Source organism: Euprymna scolopes, chromosome 16 (assembly GCF_053919585.1).
Source record: "Euprymna scolopes isolate OS-2025 chromosome 16, ASM5391958v1, whole genome shotgun sequence".
NCBI lineage: Eukaryota > Metazoa > Mollusca > Cephalopoda > Sepiida > Sepiolidae > Euprymna > Euprymna scolopes.
Genome location: NC_136497.1, coordinates 56,591,252 through 56,607,144, shown reverse-complemented (window position 1 = coordinate 56,607,144; position 15,893 = coordinate 56,591,252). Strand labels below are relative to the sequence as shown.

At 33.5% G+C, this 15,893-nt stretch overlaps 1 protein-coding gene across 6 annotated transcripts in view; it reads left to right on the top strand.

The window, feature by feature from the left end:
* Positions 1-15,893, top strand: part of LOC145295980 (sorting nexin-29-like) — a 122,880-nt gene that overhangs the window by 92,298 nt on the left and 14,689 nt on the right. For all 6 annotated transcript variants that reach the window (XM_080141923.1, XM_080141918.1, XM_080141919.1 and 3 more), the window contains 8 exons: positions 390-548; positions 2,259-2,742; positions 4,053-4,144; positions 5,428-5,521; positions 6,244-6,311; positions 9,894-9,957; positions 12,293-12,421; positions 15,431-15,513. In XM_080141923.1, the coding sequence (XP_079998049.1) occupies positions 390-548; positions 2,259-2,742; positions 4,053-4,144; positions 5,428-5,521; positions 6,244-6,311; positions 9,894-9,957; positions 12,293-12,421; positions 15,431-15,513 (1,173 nt within the window). The remainder of the gene's footprint in view (positions 1-389; positions 549-2,258; positions 2,743-4,052; positions 4,145-5,427; positions 5,522-6,243; positions 6,312-9,893; positions 9,958-12,292; positions 12,422-15,430; positions 15,514-15,893) is intronic.

Here is a 15,893-nt window from a genome sequence, read left to right as displayed (position 1 = left end):
ATTGTGACTATCAATGTTAATGGAATGTACTCTGAACTCAGTATTTTTGCCCCTTGACGTACATACCCCCAACGAACCTGTCAAACAGCAAAATCACATCTGTTCACTGTTGAGGTCTCTAGATGCTGGAAACCCTCCTACTCTAATAGCTTTTTCCCTTAGATGGTTAGATTTTGGAATTCCCTCCCTGTTTCCTACTTCCTTGACTGTATTAACATGCACAAGTTTAAATGTAATGCAAACAAAAATCTTCTTGCTCAAGTCCCCACATAGTCCCTTGTAGACATGATCCCAAATAGTAGCCCCTTATTTCCAAGTTCAATACACCATGTTTGAGATAAATAAGAGTAAAAAAAAATGTTCATTTTCTAATTGTTTATATTTTTTAGGTCTTGGCTCCATATTGTTTGCCTTAACCATAGACAGTGCTGAAATCAATGCCCCCATTAGCTCGACAATTCCATTAGCCCTCACTTCAGAAAAAATCAAACCAGAAACTACACCAGACATTCAACCTGTGATGGCCACAAATAAACCAACAATTTCTGGTGAGTAAAAACAAAGATTTAAACAAAAAGAAAAAAAAAGCACTTGCTATGCTTGCATTTTAAACCTTTTTACAAATCAATATCTGCCGCAGGTGTAATATTTGAAAGACACACAAATCTTTTACTATCTCTGAAAAATACAATTTACTCAACAGGTCACTTATCTTTTACTGAGTTTCTGTCTATTACTCTCAACCTCCCTCGTTGTATGTTGTTTGACCCTCTCCTTACTCTACTTTTATTCTCTATATTTATCATTCTCATTTCCATTATTCTCTCTCTGTTAAATCAAAAGAACAATTTGAAATGTTGTCCACAAAAATCAAATACAGGATGGAATGATAAAATTCTTGCTCTAGAAAAGACAGCATGATTCCATTTCCGTTAAATGAAAACCGGTTTTCTTTTTTTTTTTTTTTTGTTGCAGACCATCTACTAGTTGGCTAGTTGTGTACAAATCCCAAGAGTGATAGGAGACTTCTATCATGTCCAAAAGTTACACATTATTCAATGAGTGCTACTGTACAACTCATGCTCTTTACCAATCCAACACGACCATTGCCAGCACCCTCAAAATGTATCGCTGGATTGCCACAAATAGCAGGGACATGCCCAGGGTGATGAAAACAAAGTTTCCAGCCATGGTTATGGTTTTTGGTGTGGTTTCAAGTGAGGGCCACATCATGCCACCTCACATTTTCGAAGTTGGCTTGAAAGTCAACACCAAAGTGTACCTGGATGTGCGCAAGATTGTGGTGATCCCCTGGTGCAATCAGGTAAATGCTTGCTGATCCTGGGTGTGTCAGCAGGACTCTGCACTGGCCCATAAGCCTAAAGAGACCCAAGTTTGGCTTTAGAAGAAGTGCTACGACTGAATTTTACCAAGTACTTTATTCACTATGCCACAGGTCCTTGCAAAGAACCATGGCGTAGTGGATATAGTACCTGGTAAAAAATAGGCTGATGGTTCAATCCGCAGATTTCTGAAAGCTTAAACATATTACCAGCTATGACTTCAAATAACTGTTCATTATGTAACTGACCTGATTGTATTATTCGATTATTGTAGCCAAGACCACTCGGCTGCTTCAAACAACTATATTCCTTGCAGGGACATATCAATGAAATTGTTCAGGATTGGGTACTCCGGGCAGCTCCTCCCCAGATGTGGCAACAGTACTCTATTTTAGAGCATATTTGGCTAGCATATTACTAGTTATGACTATAAACAATTGTTAATTAATGTGACTTATTAAGATTGCATTACTTGATTATGGTAGCCAAGACCACTCGGATATTTCAAATACTTATATCTCTTTCCAAGACATATCAAACACGTTTCTAGTTTTAAAAAAATGTTTTATTTATAGTACATGTTTTATAAATTTTTTTAGTTTATTTTTAAAAAGTATTAAAAATATTAATTTATCATTGCTAAAAATGTAATGTTTTCCAAAAATAATTTTAAAATTATTAACTATTGGATTGTATTTTAAAAAATATTTGTTTTTAAATATATTTTTTCTGCTATAAATATCTTTATCATAAGCAACATAACTGGAAGTCAAAAGTAAGAAATTTTTGTTAAAACAAAATCTATTCTTTAGGTTGTTTTGGAGTGCCTAGAATCCATTTGATCCAAACCATCAGATTTGTTTTTTTTTCTGATCATAAAAAGTTTTTCACTTCTCGTTCTATTTAAATTTTCAGATAGAAAAAGAGAGAAGAAAAAAAGAAAGAAACTTGCCAACATTGTAACATTCAGCGATGATGATGACCAAATAAGCTCAATAAGTTCCTCTCCATGTTCCGTGCAAAATGATTCCTTCGACATATCTGCCAAATCTAGTCTGGACTCTCCCAGCTTTTTAGCCAATACAGACAGGTTACATTTCAATGGATTCACGCAAGTTGATTCTCCTCTCACTAAATCGGATTCTTCCAGTCCATCTGTGACCGAGTCAAATAAAGAAAATACAAAGAGCAATGATGAAAACAATAAAATTTCTCCACCCTCAGAAATAGGATTAATATTCAAATTTGGCAAAAAGCCACCCTTGAAAGCAGTGGACTCTTTATCTTCTCTCACGTCTGAAGATTTAGCTGGGGATGAGACATATTTAGCCCCGGTGTCTTCAATCGCAGAAAGAAGATTAAGTCAGGGTTCAGGAAGTTCATTGGAAATGGATGGCAAGTAAGTTGCTGAGCTTTTACTCTTTTGTGTATCATTTTATATGAGTAGTAATAGTTATTTTGTAAATGTAGCAGTCAGTATAAACATAGGCTGCTACAATGCCAATTATTTTCAGAATGTCTAAGAGAAATATTGAATACTAGTTTAAGGTGTCATCACTTTTCTTTTAAGCCCATTCTTATCACTTTCTCTCATGCTTTCTCTAGCTTTCTTCTGTGAACTGAACCTTATACCTCAACTGTTCTATATCTACAAACCCAAAAACTCTCATCTATTCTTTTAATGTGGACATACCATCAACGTCTCCTCTTCTGCATGCATCTCCCTATATCGACCAAATTTAATCTCATTCAGATTTAGTCATCAGCTCTAAGTCTGTCTTTAAAACTTGCATTATGCATCTATCATATCATTTGCTTATAATTTCTATTTCATGCAACACATGTCCTCAACTCTCACTGGCCAGGTTTCATTTCCATACATCATCACATTGCATACACATGCCTGACAGATTCTTACCTTGGTCAAAAATCACACCATAAATGAAATCATTTACATTCAGTAAAAAGAAAAAGGTATCTTTTTTTGCTCAGTATCTGTTTCAATTTGGAATTTTGCACACAATACAGAAATAAACTAGCAGAAAAGTATTCTTTTTATATTACTTGTATTGATCAATGGGAAAGAGAACAGTTACTAGCCCCATAGTTATTTTCATATTCTTTGAGTTAGTGTCTGTTTTATGGCTGTAGTTTCATATGTGTGAAAAAAGCACATATGCTAAAAAAAAAAAAAAAAAAAAAGAAATTACCAAGCCTAGAGATTAATAGCATTTCGGAGCCTCTAATTGTAGAAAAAATAAAATATTTATCATAGTTATCTCCCCTTTGTCAACCAATTATTTTTACATATATGAAACTACAGTCAATCCTAGAGAATGAAGTCTGCTCTACTCCTTGTCAAAATATCAAAGCTTTTAAAATAAAATTGAACAAATGCTGAGAAAAAATGCCAATAAATGTTATGATAATTTCCACAAAAACTTATTTTGAATAATACTTATGCCATGTTGTTCCTTCAGTATTTGCTAATCATTTTCTGTAATTGTGTTTTGTAAGAAATTATTTTGTTGGGATAAACCTGAATTTTATTTTGTAACAGTATTTATGCCCCATCCTGGATATAAGGATCATCGTATGTTATACATGTATGCTTATCTGTTGTTATACAGTAGTACTAGTAGTAGTAGTAATCATCTTTTGCCTTATTAAATTATTTACTTGCTAAAGTATTTGACTATCTTTTTGTAGGTATTGTAAGCAGCCTCTGATTCCAATGACTTCTGAAGGGGAATATTTAGAACAAGGTGGGGAAGGAGATTCTGTCGGACTTCATCAGTCAGGTAAATTCACATAAACTGACACATTTATATCATCATGATCATCTTCGATTTAATGTTTGTTTTACATGTTGGCATGTGTTGAGCAGCTTTTAGAAAGATTTTAAGCATGATTTTTTTATAGGCAGGATGCCCTTCCTGGCAATAACCCGTTGAGGTGATAGAGATCAATGTTTTTATTGAGACACCAACTGTATAAAGTGTATATATTTTCAGGATAAATTATATTTGTACTTTTATCTTTTCATTAAAGAAATCCTTTGTCTAAAAGCAATTCTTCAACGCATACGAAAATAAGAATGTAGCAATTCTATTCAAAGTGATGCTGATGATTTGTTGCTCTCTTGTAGCTGTTGATGATGATGATGATGATTAGGTTTCACCTAATATGTCAAAGTATTGTCGTAGTGCTGTCATTGTTATCTATTATATAAAAGGTAGTTTTCTGTATTTGTCTTGTTAAAACTTGAAAAATACTCAACAAACACCTGTAAAGTTGATATATTTTAAATTTGTGTAACCACAAAAATATCTCAAATAAAAAAAAAAAAGTTAATTCTTTAAGGGTCAAATTTATATCATTTAATGTTATCAAGAAGCGTGATTTTTTTTTAATGTTATCATGTAAAGGAGAGTAACTCTGATTTTCTTCACTGACTTATTTCCCTTATGCCAACTCGAGTTATGCATGTGTATGTTCAGAGAGATGAATGAGCTGAGTGAAAAGAAGAAAGAAGGGGTGGCAAGGGGAAATAGACATTATGTTACACTTTTACCCGGGATAATACCAGGTACCCCTGCTAGTTAAAAAGAAAGAACAAATGAAGCTGATTGTTGTAATAGTTTGAAGTCGGCTGTACATCTTTTTTGCAAATGCAGGGAAAAGTTCGTTTTGATTTGAATATTTGGAGGGGTGGAGTGCAAAAATACCAGTCAAGTGTCGTAACTTCATGTGGCAGTGTAAACATCCCGACTCTTGGATCAAACCGATCTCTTTTCTTTTCAATTTGGTGTTTTTATAGATAACTTTGTGGAAAAGTTTTAGAGTTGACCGTTTCCTGGCACACAAGCATTTAATTAATCAATTGCACATTAATGGTTACGTCACGTATATGCACTTGACTTCCATTCTCTAGGTAAGAACAACTTGGGTTATATCGCTTAGAAAATAAATGAATACCAACAATTTCTTTTGTATTTCATGCAATATGTTTAGAATATTATTGATATGTAAGATTTATTTGAAAATCATATTGTTTTTCTTTTATCTTTATTTCCATGTGCAGTAGCTTCACATGATTTTGTTAATTTGTCTGGAACTGATGTTGAAAATGCAGCATTTGCTTTGGTTATGGCACAAAAAGGCAGCAATAATGACCGGTAATTAATCAATTTTTTTTTTTTTTTCTTTCTTTGGTTTTTTTTCTCTTTTACAAACATTATTTCTCGCTTTCCTTATCTTGTATTCTCTCTCATATCCTCTCTCTCTCTCTCTTGTATCCTCTCTCTCTCTCCTTCTTGTATCCTCTCTCTCTCCTCCTTGTATACTCTCTCTCCCTCTTCTATCCTCCCTCACTCCCTCTTGTATCCTCTCTATTTTAGTGTTTTGTATTCTCTCTCTCTCTCTCTCTCTTGTATCCTCTCTCTCTCTCTCTCTTGTATCCTCTCTCTCTCTCTCTCTTGTATCCTCTCTCTCTCTCTCTCTTGTATCCTCTCTCTCTCTCTCTCTCTTGTATCCTCTCTCTCTCTCTTGTATCCTCTCTCTTGTATCCTCTCTCTCTCTCTCTCTCTCTCTTGTATCCTCTCTTTCTCTCTCTCTCTTGTATCCTCTCTTTCTCTCTCTCTCTTGTATCCTCTCTTTCTCTCTCTCTCTTGTATCCTCTCTCTCTCTCTTGTATCCTCTCTCTCTCTCTTGTATCCTCTCTCTCTCTCTTGTATCCTCTCTCTCTCTTGTATCCTCTCTCTCTCTCTCTCTCTCTCTCTTGTATCCTTTCTCTTTCTCTTATCCTCTCTCTCTCTCTCTTGTATTTGTACACTAGTAATAAATAAATGTTATAGATGTTGTTTGAATAAAAGATGATATATTGTATTTGGATTTGCAGTCATGGTCATCGAACTGAGGGTGATGGAGGTAATGTACAGGAAGAAAGCCATAAAGAAATGACTACAAGTAAGAAAAAAAAACACATTTTTTGAATAACACACAATAATAATTTATTAGAAACAATTTTAGAAAAAAATGTATGCAAATTCAATTTACACATAGCCATTTTTTCTGATGTTAACAAATTACTATGTATACCGTATTTCCAAATATGGTGTTGTATCATTAGATTAAATAATGCCCAACCGATTTTGATGAATGGAGAAAACCTTTACATCTATTCATTTAAATGGATAAGCATCAAAGATTTGATATTTTTATAATATCATTTTGTACACTGCTCAAACATACAACTTTTCATATTAAGTTGATCTGGTTCTACCAGATCAAGCTGTCTGGTTAGCTGACCTAAAATGCACCAAGCATAATTTTATTGTTTTTTTTTTTTTTTTTAAATTTTTTTTATTTTCCTTTGCGAAACTCAATCATGTTCTGCAAAGTTAAAAACAAAAATAACAAATTTCTTGTACAAAAAACCAAACCAAACACCATGAATAAATATTTAGAGATATAAAGAACTTGAAGTATAAAAACTTTTCTAAAATTACTGGATTTGGCATTAAATTACCAAAAAAAGGGTTGATATGGAGTAAAACAAAACAGCAACCATATTCAGTTCAATGTGTATTTTACAGCTTTAAGAAATTGACTTGATGTACAATTGCTATGACATAGGTGTGTGCACTTGTATACAAGGTGAGTTTCAGGAAGCATAAAAGTTTTGAAGTGTATAGTGTCTTGGCAGCCAACAAATTGATGCAATCAGTTTGTTTTCTAATTCAGCAATTCTGAGTGTAAAAAATATTTTCGAAAATCATATCCATTTGCGTTAAACAAAAAAGGTGTTCAGAGTTGTTGATGGTTAATAATTTTGTTAGTAATTTGCTTCAGGGAAACAAGGTGTTCAACGTATTCGCTTAGTTACACTTTCTCTGAATCGCTTCCACATGATCAATTTCAACAATATATTTTATAGATTGTATACATAAAAAGCTTTTAGCTATTCATAAATATTCGTCACAACGAATTTAAATCTGCCTTTCAAGGAGTTTTTTGGTGCTTCTATATTATAATAAAGAAAAAATATTGAATTTAAAGTAAAACAAATGGGACCTATGTAATTGTCATGTTGCAAATAGTAATATATCGAAAGATGATGGGAAACGATAAGGTGGAAAAAGTTTTTGATAAAGTTTATATGGCCAATAAAATTTGTCCAACATTTTGAATTGCATCCATCATGTGATGTAAGTAACAGAACTAAATTATCTCCCTTGTCAATTTCTCTTTTTTAATATCTCTACCATCATCAATTACCTGAGGTAATCTCATCAGCATCTGACAAAGCAAAACTCTTTGCCAAGAACTGTGCAGCAAATTCTGCCCTTTGTGATCAGGTCGTCTATTCCCCATATTCCTTCCTGACTGAAAACACTAAGTGACATACAAATTTCTGTATGTGATGTTGCCAAGCTTATCAAAAACCCTGATTCTAGTAAAACAACTTGCCCCGACGGCATTCCAGTCATAGTGCTCAAAAAGCTTCAACCGGAATTAGCTCCCATACTTACAAAACTGTTTAAATGTTGTCTTAAAAAGAAATGCTTCCCAACACCTCAGAAAACTTCATCAGTCTGCCCTGTATTTAAACATTCCGGTAATCAATCGTCTTCCTTTCAGTACAGACCAATCAGTCTCCTGTGTGTCATGAGTAAGTTGCTGGAAACTGTGATAAACAGAAGTGGTCAACCACCTTAGTGAAAATAACCTGCTCAGTGACATGCAATATGGTTTCTGTTCTGCGAGATCTACAGATGATGTACTAACTGTTATATCACACAGGATTAACGAATCACTCAATGGAGGCTTTGTCTCTAGAACAATAGCTCTTGACATATTAAAGGTTTTTGATAGTGTGGCATAAAGGTCTACTTTACAAGATTGCTAGCTATGGAATAGCTGGGAATGTTCTCTCAGTTATAAAATCTTTTCTCTCTGATAGACTTATAAGAGAAATCGTTGATAGGCAGAAATCAGAAACTCACTGTATTAATGTTGGTGTCCCTCAAGGTTCCATCCTGGGCCCAACCCTGTTTCTGATCTTCATCAATGATCTCCCAAATAACATACTTAGGTCATTTGTAGACATTTATGCAGATGACATAACAATCTATGGCAACACTTCAAAGGCAGCAATGACAAAGATCTGTCTGATTCTCTCTCTTCTGATCTTGAGAACATGGTGCAATGGGAAAAAAGGTGGTTGGTTAATTTGAATGCATTGAAACCAAGCTTCTCTCCTTTCATCATAATCGCTCTGATCCCCACTATGCCCCAATTGAAATGAATAGCTCTAGTCTAAGGGAAGCTCCATGTCTTTACAAGCTTCTAGGTCTGACCTTCACTCCTGAAATCTGTTGCCAAGATCGCTGGAAAGATAGTTGGATCACTCTACCGCTCCAGTAAGTATCTCACTTCCGATGCGATCCTCTATCTGTATAAGAGCCATGTACGCCCTACAATGGAGTACTGTTGCTACGACTTGGCAGGAGCTGCTCGGCATGCCCTATCCTAGCTTGATAGAGTTCAAAACCGGCTTCAAAACCGAGTAGATGATGTTCTTTTTTCACCCTGCAACCTCTTTCTCACAGACGAGACATTGTGAGCCTGTTTCTGCTCTATCGCTATTTTCATGGTAAATGCTCATCTGAACTCCAATCTATGATCCTCCCTTGCAAAACTTTCATAAAAAAAACACTCGACTAGCTAAAACAGTTATACATGATTTTTTCCACACTCCATCTGTGCCTAAATATAAATGCAGATTCCATGAATAAACCTTCTTTCCCAGAACTGCCCGCCTTTGGAACACTGTTCTGCTGGCATGCTTCCCGGTTAAATACATGGTAGTCTTCAAGTTCCTGTTAGGTCGTCTTCATAAATAATCAAATTCCACCCAATTTACATCATTAAGGATTACTTCACTATCACCTTACATTTATTAACTCTTATCCTTGAGTGGCTTTCAGACCTTGATAAGTGGTGACTCCCAAGTAAAAAAAAAGAAAGTGTAATACAGTGATTTCACAAATTTCTTTTTTATTGATAATTATTTTTCTACCTTATCGTTTTTCATAATTTCTGGATATGTTACTATTTGAGACTTGATGATTGCATAGGTACCATTTGTTTCACTTGAAATTCAATAGTTTTTTCATTATTATAATATAGAAGCACCGTGTTTTTTTTATTTTGTCCTAGTGCCAAATCATGATGACAACAGGATCAAGCAAAAGATGTACTATAGGCGCTTTCATCTTATTAGAAGAAAGCCAGCCATACTATGCCTGCTCTATGAAACAGCTTCTCAGAAAAGGTAGTGACAATACCTACCATATTCAAGTTTAAAATGGCCTTAGACAAACCTTTGGACTGTATGTAGACACGTCTTTTTACATGGCTTGTTGCACTTTGCTATATTTTGTCAAGAAATTTGACTTGATTTAAATAAATTAAAATTCAAACGTTTCTATTAAACTAAAAACAAAATATTGAAATTTTTTTTATCTTCTTTCAATATTTAAATAGATGAATTGAAGCAGGCAATTGTGACGATGATGTTACGAAAGGATCAAGTTGAAGACCAAAACAGGTAAGAATGAAATTAAAGTTTTGAAATATTGGTTTTTGGCCATAATTCTCTCTACATTAAAAAAAAAAGGTACTTGTAAAGTTTAATCAAGATATTAAAAAATGAAAATATTGAAAAAAGTTTAAATTGTATGTATCTGTTATGGAACAAAGTTCTCCGAAAAAAAAATTTCACTTTTTTTTTTTTTTTTTTTTTTTTTCAGCGAAAAAACAATTTGTTATGATACTGAGCAAAAGGTTCGATTTTTAGGAAGAAAAGTTAGTATTAAAGATGGGGAGAGTGTGTCGGCGCTTTATATTGAGTTATCTCCTCGTGGCGTTTCTAACATCCAAACAAAAATTTAAAAAAAAAAAAAAAAAAGATGTCTGCCTTCAATGTGCTGTCATAAAAACATGTTTTTCCGCTGTAAAAAAAAAAAATACTCGATCAAATTAAGTGAAATTTTTTTTCGGAGATCTTCAGTTCAAAACGGATATGTACAAAACTAATCTTTTATCGATATTTTCATTTTTTAATGTCTTGATTAAACTGTACAAGTGCCAAAAAAAAAAAAAAAGAAGAAAGAAAAAAAAAATCTGTACAATGTACTACTGGTTACAAAATAAAAACTTCAGTATTCCAAAAATCATGTGAATTGATCAAGTAGTTTCATTTTTTTAATAAGAAAATCAAATTTTATGAATATTAGAGGAATGGCTGTCTTGATCAAAATTTTGAAAAAAACTCAACAATAATCCAAAATTTGCGAGATTTATGTTATAATTCTTACAAATTCCCATTAATTGTTCAAAAATGATTTTCTTTATAAAAAATATAAAATTACTTGAGCAATTTATGTGATTTTTGGAATATGATGTTTTTGTTTCATCAGAGGCACATACGTCATACAGACTTATTTTTTAAAAAAAATTTTAATATAGGGGAAATACTGAATAAGAACCAAAACATGAAATGCAAAATTTAATTGGACAAAATTATAGATGTGGATAAGAGGAGACTAGTTAGGGTGGAGAGTGAGGTAGGTAATAATAATGAAGTGTTTATAGTGAAGTATGAAGAAATTAGGTTGTTTTAACTGCAAACTTTAAAGACTGTTCACAGAGCATAATTTTAGCTATGACGATCATCATCACACAGTCCTTCATAGCTGAAGATGACTAGTCAGGGTTTCAGTGCTTTATCCTACGGTGTTGTAGCATTCAACACTCAGTGTGGAAAGTTTCCCCACAAGTAGTGCACTTTGCAGCTAATCTCTTTCTCACTTGTGCATAAGTGAGTGGTTTATCAGTTGCACAACAGACAGGAACCCTCGAAGCATCCAATGCAATGAAGCGAAACTGCAACAACTGACAGCGCTGGACACCATAGTTTTTGGCTGGAAGCAGCCTCAGTGAGGTTTGCAATTGCCCTAATGCGTCCACAACTATGCCTTTTCTGTCTAAATGAGGTTCCATAGCCGTTCCTTCGTATGGACACTGCAAGGCTGCAGTGGGATGTGATTTTAGAGTTCCCTACTCTTAGCCTTATCCCAGCCAAGGGTAACCCACAAGGCAGTGGGTCAGGGATTGGTTGAGTACCAGGAGGCTCCCTGATGCTCCGAGATTCATTGACATTTAGCCACAAGGTACCAGTATCCATGTGTGGGTACGAGGAGGCATGCCAAGAAACTAGACATGTGAGAGGCTGTGTACTGGCATGGAAGACTTACTCATTCTCACTCGGCTTCCTTTTCACACTGTGGCTAGTCGGTGACAGGAGCTGAAAGCAGAAGTTTATGTAACGCAAGTCTTTAATACCAACACTAACACACTAGACACATCAACACATCTTGTGTGTTAGCACACACACATACATACACACACACACACACAGCTATGATAATAGGAATCTGACAAAACAATTTTTGGATTATAATTATGTAAGCCATATGGAAATTAAATTTGTGGTTAAAAATTAATATATGTGAACAAAAGCATTTTTTCCAATTTTAACTTCAATAGTACAATATGGTAAGGGTATACTCCTGACAGATTACTCTGTCTCCTCCAACCAGAAAAATAAGATTTGGGTATATGAAAATATAGACAATACATACCACTGTTCATTTTTTATGTTATCTCTGAGCTCAGAAAACTAATAAAGAGATTGGCACCATAGAATTTTATTTGTGATTATTACATCCCACAGACACCAGCCACATGGGGGATAAAATAAAGATGGTCGATCATACAGATAAAGACAAGTATACAATAACTCTCACCGTTTTATGTATTAAAAAAATTCTATTTGTATACTCATTTATGTAATTCTTTTCTTTTTTTTATCTTGCTATTAGGTCTTTAGAGACACTCTTATCTCAGGAACAAGAGATTTCCCTTGCATTACGGGCTGAACTGAAAGACACGAACACAAAAATTTCTGTTCTTCAGGAAAAAGACAATTGCAAGATTCAATCTCTACAAAAGTAAGACATTTTTTTTTTTAATTGTATAAATGATAATTTATTTCTAAATACATAATCACTTGAAAGCTTAAAATTTATAAGTTTCAATTTAAATGTTTCTAGGGTTTTGAGACGAGGATTTTGGATTCTTTAGACTACTGCTCTCATCTTGAGTGTTGTTTGTGGAATGTTTTGGTTGATGTAACTTCCGATCTTCTGGTGTATCTTGTCGAACTTGAGAATCATTCTATCAAACTCGGAAATCGACACAGAATTTTGAACAGAAACCTTTATTTAATCTACGGGGTTAGCATGCTCTCGTTCCATCAGCCTCAACAGGAGAGAAGTCCTAAGTAATTCACAATTGTATTCTTAGCATCGCCGGCACTCATTTGTAAGTTACACTCTTCCAAGGGTTACGAGTTCAATCCTCAATGCGGGCAGTACACAGAAATTCCATGTAGATTCTAGAGTTCAAGGTACACCAGAAGATCAAAGGTTACATCAGCCGAAACATGAAAGTAACATTCAAGATGAGAGCAGTAGTCCGAATAATCCAAATAATACGAACCATTCAAATGTTTTGATATGAACAACAAAATAAAGTCGTTTTTTTATTATTATGGATCTTTTTTCCTGTTTTTAATTTCTCTGCTTTTACTCTCGTTTTTGTTTTTTTAATTATGTAAAAAAAAAAAAATTTTTATGATGAAGGTATCCTGATGAAATATTATTTTCAAAAATGTTTTTTCAAATATTATACTTTATTATTGTTTGTCAACCATTTGTTTGTACAGTTTTTAGTTATCAAAAATTAACAGTTCAAACTTAATTATAATAATACTTTGTTCTGCTTCAGTTCGCCTCTCAATGTCCATGCTTAAGCATAACTAGCTATATATAACGAAAAGTTGGTTACATCCTTCTTGCACTAATTTATCATCTAATCAATCGACATATATAGGGTAAAAGAACTCTAGGGGTAATTGAATCGGGCTTCCCGATCTGGTCACAATCAGAGATTGGGTTACATAAAACAGATTAGATCTTTAGAAAGAGACTGGAATAATAAATGGGAACACTAGGTTCACCTGGAAAAAAACCCAAACAATGCTGAGTACATTCTTGGACCCCACTCCAAAAATTGAATATATAAAATAAGAATAAAAAAGAAAAGTGCTTAATCAGATCAGCATTTATGGTAATAAACAAAAATAAAGGAAATCTTTTATCATGTACCTACCTGTCACGGAATGAAGATGGTATATTCCAAAAATCACAAAAATTGATCAAGTAGTTTTTTTTTTTTTTTTTTTTTTTTTTTCATAAAACAAATTTGCCATTTGTTACCAATAAATAAAGGTAGAAACCATTTTAATAGTCTTCAAATTTTGTTTTTAACTTATATAAAATGAATCTTCTGAAAAAATATTTTCATAGTTTGAAAATATTCTAAAAAAAAAAAAAAATTTTTTTTAATACACATTGTTAATTATTGTTTGGTTTTGAATCTTAGGTTTTTGTTGTTTTTCCAACATTGTCAAAAAAAAAAAAATTAAAATGAAAGTTGATTCTATGATGGCCACTACTCCCCCCCCCCCCAACTTATTGACTATGGAGTAAAATTTGATTTTCTTAAATAAAAAAGAAACTACTTGATCAAATTACATGATTTTTGGAAGATTTCGTCTTAGCTCCATGACTGGTACATAAATAATACATGCATTTCTATATTTTTATTTTTGATTGCCACCATAAGTGTCAATTTGAATAAGCACCTAAAGAAAATGTTGCTATGAACTGGATGTAAAATGACACAGGGTTCTTCAATCCTTAATCTTCACACTAATGGTGTAGTTATTTTGTTTGATTTATTATTTAATTTAAAACAAAATGCTACCTATGGAATCATTAATAAAGTTTACAATTATTTACGCAAGCCAAGAATAGAGTAAATAAACTTCAGTCAACACCTGATTTTTCCTAGTTTCAACTAGTAATGCTCAACAGCATTTTCTTGACATTGAACGATATAAGGCGGTATTTTGGTTATTGTCTCATCAGTAAGAGATGTAGTCTCTCTGCAGTTTCTCTTGCGAAGAAACATTGACTGGAAGATACCAGCTATTGGTCTGTTTTCAAAATTCAGTCTCGCAGAAACCAGGCTATTTTGATGGCCTTTTATTTTATTGTCCTGGATAGTCCTAGGAGGTTCACCTTCCCTGGTCTTGCCTCTCCACGTTAGTTTATTGATAACTACCTGACTGAAGAATACTGATGAAATTGTTAAAAGAACAGTACTTGTACTATTTGATACGTAAGTGGGTGGAATACGGATTTCATACTTTCAAAGTTTTATTAGTTGTGTTCAATATATTTAAGACCCAGGCAACATCAGGTAAATCTACTAGTATAATGTGTAGCAATAATAAATCTCAGTCGTCTGTGTGTGTGTGTGTGTGTTTGTATGTCCGCTAAAAACTTTTGTCATTCGCATCAAAGCAGAATAAATGTGGTAGAAAGAGAGTGATCTCTTGGACATATCTTATCAAAAAATTAGAAAAAGTCGTCAATTGTTTCATGTAGAAACATTGTTTTGTTTGAAGGGGAGGTAGGTAGACCTCATGGTTTTGACGCTGTTTGTAAATTGCGCATGTGTGAACGGTCAATTCATTGTTTCATTTTAAAAAGCAAAATTTATAATTTCATAACATCTGTGTCATTGTGGTCTGATTGAAACGTGTTCATTTATACACTTAAGTTATGCAAGTTTGCGCCAGCACGCAGCATTTTTTTTTTTTTTATGCTTACAAAATTTTGCTTTCAATTTCACTTCTGACTGATGGCACCCAAGTCCCGTGTTTTTTCCAAGTCTCGTTTTTTTTTTTTTTTTTTTTTTTTAACCATATTTTACGACTGGCCAGTGCCGGGCGCCCGCCTTCTGCCTCTTCACTAGTAAATAAATAAAATAAAGATAAAAAAAAAACTAAGCAAATTTCATAACATGATTATAACCGTGATCTGTTTTAGGGAGAATGAGTTATTGCGGCATCAGTTGAAAAAGTATGTAAATGCAGTTCAGTTGCTGAGAAAAGAAGGACCAAAAGCTGAAGGCAAGTTCTTTCATTCCAAAACCGTTTTTTTTTTGTTTTTTTTTTTTATCTTTCTATCTATCTGACTGCCTATTTCTATAATTTTTTTCTTTCTTTCTTATATAATCTGTTCTATTATTCTGTCTGTTCCCCTGTCTATTTATCATTTCCGTTTATCCTTTCTGTCCCAATACTCGAACAAAACAATTCTGATCCAAGTTTATTACTGGTTAGTCATTGTAGCAACGACACTTTAAATCCAAGAGAAACAAAATATTTTAATTTGGAAACATAGTAAGAAAATGCCTGCAATAGAAATTAATTTAAAAAAAAAAAAACCTTCAAATTTTTTATTTGTTGATGGGGGGGGGGTAAAAACTTGCCTCGATAAAGATCAAAGG